The 9572-nt window shown below is 46.4% G+C and overlaps 1 protein-coding gene across 1 annotated transcript; it reads left to right on the top strand.

Moving 5' to 3' along the window:
* Window positions 1-2350: 2350 nt before the first annotated feature.
* On the top strand, window positions 2351-9572 carry LOC103693700 (60S ribosomal protein L36a-like). The gene is made up of 2 exons (XM_039091156.2): window positions 2351-2481; window positions 9199-9572. The coding sequence occupies exons 1-2, from the start codon at window positions 2351-2353 to the stop codon at window positions 9521-9523; spliced, it is 456 nt and encodes a 151-aa protein (XP_038947084.1). The 3' UTR covers window positions 9524-9572.

Below are 9572 nucleotides of genomic sequence, written 5' to 3'. Positions count from 1 at the left end.
AGTAATCTCTCTCTCTCTCTCTCTCTCTCTCTCTCTCTCTCTCTCTCTCTCTCTCTCCCTCTCCCTCTCCCTCTCCCTCTCCCTCTCCCTCTCCCTCTCCCTCTCCCTCTCCCTCCCTCTCCCTCTCCCTCTCCCTCTCCCTCTCCCTCTCCTCCTCCCCCTCTTCCTCTTCCCCTCCCCCTCTTCCTCTTCCTCGTCCCTTCCCCCTCTCCCCCATCTTCTTCCCTTCTGTTGTGAAGCCCTCACTAGTCTAGGACTTACGGTGTGGATCTCTATTGGGAAGATACACAACCCTAGGAACCGCCGCCTACCTGCAGTCAGCTCGAAGTGGGAGTCTAAAATAGACATCACAAGGATGTGACAATCTAAGTCCTCCCTAGACAGATGTCCTAGCACTGGTCACTAGGTCTCAGCTGTGTGGTCATTAACCCTGTAACTCTGCATCTTGTTGGATCTGGGCTCCGCCCTCTCAAGTTAAGAATGGGGTCTCCTAGTCCTGCTCCAGGGGACTGACCGCGATCAAGCTTGTTGTTTCCTTCTTCCTTCCTATTTAGGAACTTGAAACGGGGTGAGGATGGGGGTGGGGTTTCATCTCTCTGAGCTCTTTCAGGTACACAAAGAAAGGAAGAGCCCAGAAAGAGCCCAGCCCTTTAAGACTTTCAGTTTCACCTGCTTCCAGCCAGCATTTGAGAAGGCCTGAGCAGCGATGCTTCTGCAGCCGGTTAGACTTCCACTTAGCAGGCATGTCCGCTGGCTTTCGGCTATTGGAAAAGATTCTCTCTTTAATCTTCTCAGATTGTAGACTCTACATTGCTCTTTCTTTAAAGCAATTTAAGCAACTACCCTGCCCGGTAGCTGGTTGAGGCATATCCTGGAGGGGTCCCTGGGGTGTCACCAGTAACACTTTGACAGAGCTAACATCGAACATTGAGCCTTTAAAAATGACTCAAATCTTAGTTACGGGCAGTGCAAAGTGTCATAAGACTCCCACTGAGCTTGAAGACTGTCGCTAGATACAGCACATTTATTTCAACATGGGCGAGGGTGGTGATATGACCCAGAGGAGTTGTCGGTCCCATGGCTACACCATGCTCGTCTCGGACCCCTCTAGATCTGAGTCTGGTATCCACAGTCCTCAATATCATAGCCTCAGATTTTAGTCGGAGGATACTGACTTAGGTATGGCTAGGTATTATGGTAATAGGACAGGTACGACGTCTATGACCTTCTACCTCGTGTACCTAAAAGCAAGGTGAGGGGAGGTGTGGTGCCCGTGGTTGAGAAAGAGAGCTTGCTCAAGTGATTCAAAAACCCTTATGTCAATTGTACCCTTTTATAGTCATACGCAGCCCAAGCACTACAAGCACTTTTAGGGGAGTATTTTTAGTGTCTTAAGGTGTTCCAAACACCAGGAAGGGTATTTTTCTAACTTGGGCATGTTAAACAGCTCATAAGCAGTCCATCCAAAGGCACTAGGACCATTACCAGGGCGGGGCCATTACACCAGACAGAAGTAATTGCCAGGGACCTGGAACACAGCCTCCTGTCACCAGCCAGCTGGCTCCAATGTTTCCAGTCATCTGCTTGTACTGCAGCCATGTGGATCCTTACTGAAAAGCCTGAAATTTCTCAAGCAAAACGAAACAACAAAAACCAACCAAACCTAAACAGCCTAAAATTTCCTCAAAAGCAGTGTGCTTGCTGTGACCCTGGGGTGTGGGGGTGGGGAGGATTGTTCAGTCTCCAAATTGCTTGCGTCATAGGTGTGAGGACCCCAAGTTCTGATCAGTATGGCGGAATGGATGAACTCCATGAGAGACCCTGCCTCGAAAAAACAAAGCAGAAAGTCACCGGACAGCAACCTCTGGCTTTCCCATGCTTCCACCTTCAAGGGCGTGTTTAATCACCTGTACGCACCAGCCCACGTCCGCACCAGCCCTCGCTCATTCCCCCTCATTAGCCTACAACCCATTTAAAAGGCACAACCGGGGTTGGGGATTTAGCTCAGTAGTAGGGCGCTTGCCTAGGAGGCGCAAGGCCCTGGGTTCGGTCCCCAGCTCCGAAAAAAAGAACCAAAATAATAATAATAATAATAATAATAATAATAATAATAATAATAATAATAATAATAAAAGGCACAACCATCACCGCTTATTTGCTTAGCATTTTTTTGAAATGTGTTTTCAGAGTTTTTTTTCACTATTACATTTGTGTTTATAAAACGAATGCACTAATGATCCTTTAGTCAGAACTATTAGTTGATAATTTATCAGCGAGGCTTAACATTTCCTATCTAGCAGATAAGGACATACTCTAAAATATGTTGGAAGTATCTTGCTCAAGGTACCCGATGGTAGCAGAGGGTTCAAGTGTCCCTGCCTCCCGAGTGCAGGTGTCCCTGCCTCCCGAGTTCACCTTCTTTTCATCCCGAGGCTTTATCAATCACAGTCCCTCCAACTCTGCAGTCATAGGGCCCGAGAAGTGAGAGGAAATTACTTTCAGTCATCGTTTCTCTTTGCTGTGGTTTGGCAATAGAGTGTTTCCCCCTGGTGTCGGTCCCGCACCGATGTGGTACCAAGAGCCGGGCGTAAGCCTGCCGGTTTAAGAAGAAACACATACTCGGGTCATTGGTGTCACAAGAATCCCAATTCTTTTGCTTTATTCACCGAATATATACCCCAAGCTCACCCGGTGGAAAATTCCAGGAAGCACAGTGGGAAAACCGGCTTACGTTTTCTGGAACAAAAGACAGGAACCAATTATCATATTGCCCAGGTGTGTCGCTACAGGGCCAGGGCGTTCCTTTTTAGGAACAAAAGGCTTCTATGAGCATCAGCAGGGCTTCAGCAGGGGTCAAACAGTGTAGGGGACCCAGGAGGGTCCGACACCCTGGAGTCCTGTGTGCTGTAGTTTTGACTCCCGGTTGGTGGAACTATTGGGAGGGGATGAAGTGACCGCTGCTACTAACCCATCCCTCTATATCTGAGTGAATGCTGCCTTAGTGAGCTCAGAACTTTCTGGGCTATTAGCCTGCTGAGGCTGGCTGGAGGAAGTAGGTCACTGGGGTATCCTTTTGAAGAGCCCGTCGTTATCTGTTTACATTAAAAAAAAATTACATTATTTAACTCTAATCCCAGCATTCAGGAAGCAGAGGCAGGTAGCTCTCTGTGGGTTCAAGGCCAGCCTAGTCTACATAGAGAATTCCAGGAAAGTCAGGGCTACTTAGGGAGATCCTGTCTCAGAAAAAAAAAATTACATTTATATTTAGTGTGTGCACATGTGCATTCATATACAAGGAGGCACTTTTGGAGTTCAAGGGACAACCTTCAGGAGTTGGTTCTTTCCTTCTATTGTCTGGTGGATGGAACTCAGATCCTCTGGCTTGGTGGCAAGTGCCTTTACCTGCTAAGCCACCTTGCTGGGCCCTGAAGGGTATTTCTTATCCTCAGTCCCTTCCTCCCACCCTTGCCTCTCTCTTTGAAACTGTGAACCAAAAACCTGAGTATGAAATGTCCCCATAGGCTTGTGCACTAGAATACTTGGTACCCAAATAGTGGCCTGGCTTGCTCTACACAGGAAACCTCCAGAACCTTAGGCAGCAAGTCCTTGCTGGATGAAGTGGGTCACTGGGAGTAAGTCATATATGGCCCCTGATCCGATGAAGTCTGGGTGAACTGTATCACACTCCTGGAAGTGAACCACTTCTTCATGTGTGTTGCCTCTCTGAGAAGCACATTACTACTACTACTACTACTACTACTACTACTACTATTATTATTATTATTATTATTATTATTATTATTATTATTATTGTGGTATTTGGCCTGCATGTGTATTTGTGTGAAGGAGTCAGATCCACTGGAATCTGACTTACAGACAGTTGTAAGTTACCACATAGGTACTGGGAATTGAACTTGGGTCCTCCAGAAGAGCAGCCATTGCTCTTAACCACTAAGCCAGCTCTCTCATCCCCTGGCTAACACAATTTAATAATAGTTGAAGGCTAGAGAGATGGTTAAGAGCTCTTGGTCTTCTAGAGGACTCACATTCAGTTCCCTGAACTGATGTGGTGGCTCACAATCTTCTGTTCCAGGGATCTGACCCCTTCTGGTGCACATAGAAGCATGCAGACCCCTTCTGGTGCACATAGAAACATGCAGACAGCACACTCATCTATAGATAAAATAAATATCTCCAGGGAGAATCACACTTAGACGTCCCAATTTCTAACAGTTTAGTGTCTCTCCAGGTACTTCTTCAAGGGTTGATAAGAACTTTTTTGATTATAGGGTGGCTCTGGAGGTTCTGTGAATGGAATTTCAATCTGATAAGATAAAACCGGGAGCCACTGAGACTGCCCTGAGGAGTTAGGATGTGTTTACTCATTTAAAGGGAATTTCTGATAAGATTCTTAGAAATTGCAGGTTTACAGCTGGGAAAGGAGAAAGGGTTTAAGCAAAAGTTGTCACTTGTGCAGGATTCTTGATTCTTAGCAAGTGAGGGGTGAGGAACTCTCCCTTCCCATGGCTTTGAAATTTTCTCTTTGTCCTGCTGTGTGTGTGTGTGTGTGTGTGTGTGTGTGTGTGTGTGTGTTTGTGCATGTGCACACTCATGTTCATGCTCCCCACACCCCCTGTCCCCCGCTTGCCTGTACATGTATGTATTGGCTAGGCAAACACTCTAAGGTCATGCTCCAGTCACTTCTATGCCTATTTCAAAAGATGTAACATTGTCCTCTGAAGGTTTATGTGTCTAAAACACCTGCCCTGACGAACTGTGTCTGGTAACCATGGTTTGTGGCCTCTCTTTCCTCCTCAGAACCCACATGAATGCTTCACTGACATTTTGTTAACACATTCGCTACCAGAGACGAAATGTTTTTCTTTCTGGGTGTGGTGAGGTGTGGTGGCCAGTGCCCCTACCCCAGCACTCAGGAGACTGAGGACAGAGAATGGTGAATTCAAAAGTAACCTGGGTTATAGAGAGAGGGAGTCCCAATCTCAACAAACAAGTGAAAGAATGAATGATACACACAAAAGAGAGACTGAGGGAGTGGAAAGGGGTAAATAGGGACCTGGAAATATCAGATAAGCGACATTATCAAAAACTAGGAGAAGGGGTGGGCTGCCCCTCCAATGAGGGCAGGGAGCTGGGGTCTCCGTTTACTGATGTTTCTGGCACAAAGAGCAAGTTTTCCCAGGAGCCTTGAATTTTCTCAGCTTGACACTTTAAAGGAGGACCAGGTGATTCTATGGATGTGGTCTGGAACCGCTTGCCCAAGACTATAAGCCAATGCTAAGGACTAACTAGTAGAGAAGGAGGCTCAATCAAAACCCCCCAGAGCAAACCAAACAACAGCAAAATTCAAAAACAAAAGAAGGGAGTAGAAAGAAAGAGGAGGAAAGAAGAGAACTAGGAAGAAAAAGAGGAAGAGGAAGAGGAAGAGGAAGGAAGCTGGAAAGCGCCTGGCTGGAGTGGAGCCAACCAGAGAATTTTTGTGAGTAGTGCTTTGGGTAGTTAGGGTTGGTGTCAGTGAGTTAGGACTGTCAAAGCGGCAAGCAGGAATTCATGTGGCCGTCTGCAGCACAGCGTCAGGATCAGCACGGCGTCAGGATCACGGAATCTAGCCTGCTGTGTGGAAAGCAAGCAAAGACAGAGAACTGAACACGGCCTGTAGTCATGGCTACCCAGGAGACAGGAGGTTCTCATGTCCAAGGCCAGAACTCACTCCCGGCTACAGAGTGAGTTCAAGGCTAATTTGGGAAACTTTTAAAAATAAGAGCCTGAGTACATAGCTTAGTGATAAATTGTTTGTCTAGCAAACCCAAGGTCTTAAATGCAATCTATCCCCGTTATTACCGAGTGAGAAGTAGAAGGAGACTGAGGGAAAATAGGCAAATGCACATTTTTTTTTCCCTGCTGAAATATTTAGTGCTGTTAATCCAGCCATTTAACTTTCACGTGAATCTATGTTGTAATTGTATTTCAGATGTATTCTAAATATAAATACGACTTAAAAAGACACTCACAGAATCCAGTCATTTATGTGTGTTGTCTTAGTCAGCTTTTGGTTACTGTAACAAACACCTGAGCTAAGTCATCTTGCTGAGAAGAAAGGTTCGCTGTGGTTTATGGTTTTAGTTCCTGGCCAGTGGCTCTTGAGTCTGTGCAAGGCAGTGAACCATGGTGCGCAGTGCGTGGGTGGGGCGGTTACTCACCTTGCGTCCTATGGTGAGGAAGTGAAAAAACTAAAACAGAGGCGGTCATGGGGGTGCTGACCTTTAGAACCCTGTCTCACAAACCAAACCAAACTAACCAACCAACCAAACCAAACACCCAAAAAGAAGAAACTAAAGAAGAGGAGGAGGAGGGGTTGGGGATTTAGCTCAGTGGCAGAGCGCTTGCCTAGCAAGCGCAAGGCCCTGGGTTCGGTCCCCAGCTCCGGAAAAAAGAAAAAAGAGAAAGAAAAAAAAAGAAGAAGAAGAGGAGGAGGAGGAGAGTGTGGTTCCACATGTGGTCCCTCACTTCCCTTAAACACTTCTACAGCTTAAACCCGCCTAGACTTGCCAGGTGTTGTCCTGAATGTCTTTAATCCTAGCACTCGGGAGGCAGAGGCAGATGGATCTCTGTGAGTGTGAGGCCAGCCTGGTTTACAGAGTGAGTCTCAGGAGAGTCAGGGCTCCACAGGGAAGCCCCGTCTCAAAAACAAACAAAACCAACAACAAAAATAACCAACCTGGCTCAGCAGGTTAAGAGAACACTGACTGCTCTTCCAGAGGTCCTGAGTTCAATTCCCAGCAACCACATGGTGGCTCACGACCATCTGTAACGGGATTAGATGCCCTCTTCTGGTGTGCCTGAAGACAGCAACAGTGCACTCATATACATAAATAAATCATTAAAAAACAAACAAATGACAAGTCCAAACAACTCAAAAACAAAAACAAAAACAAAAAAAACAATGAAAATCTCCTAGACTCTATCTCTGAAAGGTTCTACCACCTCCCAGCAGCATCACAAACGGGGAAATTTCTAGCACCTGGACCTTTGGGGACACATACAGGTCCCCAAAGCACAGAATGTCTGTTATGGGTAAAACAGCTCAGGGCCCTCAGATAGCACTTCCACCTAAGTGTAGCGATCTGTTCAACTCCTAAAGCTTACATGCAGGTGGAAGGAGAACTAATCCCACAAGGTTGTCCTTTTAGTCACAAGGATGAGCTGGTACTCTTGTTCTTGCCTATTACACACACACACACACACACACACACACACGAGACCCATACACACGCATGCACACACACACCCCCATCGTCATTATAATAACAAAGTTCAATATATTATTATGCCCCCAAAAGGGTTTTTTAAGACAGGAATTCTTTCTTTCTTTCTTTCTTTCTTTCTTTCTTTCTTTCTTTCTTTCTTTCTTTCCTTCTTTCCTTCTTTCCTTCTTTCCTTCCTTCCTTCCTTCCTTCTTCCTTCCTTCCTTCCTTCCTTCTTTCCAAGATAGGGTTTCTCTGTGTAGTCGTGGCTGTCCTGAAATTCTCTCTATAGACCAGAATGGCCTAAACTCACAGAGATCCACCTGCCTGAGCCTCCCAGGTGCCAGGACTAAAGGCATTCATTCCATCACCACCACCCAGCAATTTTTTTTTCTTGTTTCTTTTTTTTTTTTTTTGGCTCTGTTTTTCGGAGCTGGGGACCGAACCCAGGGCCTTGCGCTTCCTAGGCAAGCGCTCTACCACTGAGCTAAATCCCCAACCTTTTTTCTTGTTTCTTATTTAGGAATTCACTCTTTTTTTTTTTTTTTTCTGGTTCTTTTTTTCGGAGCTGGGGACCGAACCCAGGGCCTTGTGCTTCCTAGGCAAGCGCTCTACCACTGAGCTAAATCCCCAACCTTTTTTCTTGTTTCTTATTTAGGAATTCACTCTTTTTTTTTTTTTTTTCTGGTTCTTTTTTTCGGAGCTGGGGACCGAACCCAGGGCCTTGTGCTTCCTAGGCAAGCGCTCTACCACTGAGCTAAATCCCCAGCCCCAGGAATTCACTCTTGATACAGTTTAACTATCAGTTAATGGATGATTTTGTTCAAGTTAATGAAGAGAGATGAATGAAGATTCATTATGCAACCATGACTTTAAATATTCATCTCAAATATTTTATCATCGCCCTCAAACATTTTTAAAATAGATTGAATCACACTGAGTATTGTGTGAAGATTACAGTGATCTTGTGATAAATGTGAGTATGCTGAGGCAGTGCCTGGAAGCGAAGGCGCATGCTTGGTTCTCCAGGATCCACAGTGGGGAATTGAGAAGAACTGTGGTGAGAGTCAGGGAGGAAGGGACCCAGGGACGGGAAGCCAGGTGAAGTCAATGCCGTTTCTCGGAGGAAAGCAGTAATACGTCTGCTGCTCCTAAATGTGGACAAGTGTTCACAGCTATTTTCTGATGACCTGGGAGCACCCACCCAGCACAACAGAGGCATCTTGTACTAGCCGTGATAGTTGGCAAGAGTTAGGAGCCAGCTGGCCCCAGGGTGGTTAAAGGGGATGTTCTGGGTCCTGGGCTTCCTCGGATCCCCGGTCAGAGTTTCTGTCACAGTATTTATATGCCCAACGTGATCCTGGGCCAGTTTTATTAACTTCTCTGAGTCTCACTTTCATCACACTAGGAATGGAGATGGTATGTATTCACTGAGATAAGGAGTGCAAATGACACGGAGAAGGGCTTCACCAGACACCAGCCCCACCCACCAGCTCTCCTCTTTCTCTACCCCGACTCCTGCTGTGGTGCTCCGCACGGCTCCCAGTGGGCCAAAGAATGGGGCATAGTATAGTGCTGGGGTTGTAGAAATCATGGGAGATAGATCTAAGTGGTCTTCCTTCAGAAGTGAAGGGCTAATACGGTAGCCATTTTGGAACTATTTAGTCAGGGTGGCTGTGGAGCCAGAGCTTCACTAGGGGCAGCACTGTACGGATGTGCTCCACTCTCCCACCCCAGCGTGGTAGCATCGTAATGGCGCTTTACACACACGTGTGTATTCCACGCCATAGCTCTTCTCCCTCCACACATGGTGGGTGGGTGGGAGGAGGAGCAGTGTATGACCCTGCTGACAAAAACGGGTTATTCCGAATGCTGACCTCCTCTCGAGATGCACAGTAGGTTTAAAAAGAAACATGTACTCTTTCTGAGCTGATAGCGCTCCTGCAAACGTTCCTAAGACCCGCCGGACATTCTGCAAGAAATGTGGGAAGCACCAACCCCACAAGGTGACGCAGTACAAGAAGGGCAAGGATTCTTTGTATGCCCAGGGAAAGCGGCGTTGTGACAGGAAACAGAATGGCTACGGCGGGCAGACTAAGCCCATTTTCTGCAAAAAGGCTAAAACTACAAAGAAGGTTGTGCTGAGACTGGAGTGCGTTGAGCCCAACTGCAGATCTAAGAGGATGCTGGCTATTAAGAGATGCAAACATTTTGAACTAGGAGGTGACAAGAAGAGAAAGGGCCAAGTGATCCAGTTCTAAGCTGATTTTGTTATGAAGACAATACAATCTAAGCTGATTTTGTTATGAA

The sequence above is a fragment of the Rattus norvegicus genome, chromosome 13 (assembly GCF_036323735.1).
Source record: "Rattus norvegicus strain BN/NHsdMcwi chromosome 13, GRCr8, whole genome shotgun sequence".
NCBI classification, from domain to species: Eukaryota; Metazoa; Chordata; class Mammalia; order Rodentia; family Muridae; genus Rattus; species Rattus norvegicus.
Note: the sequence above shows the minus strand (reverse complement) of the source record. Positions and strands in the feature narration are given on the sequence as shown.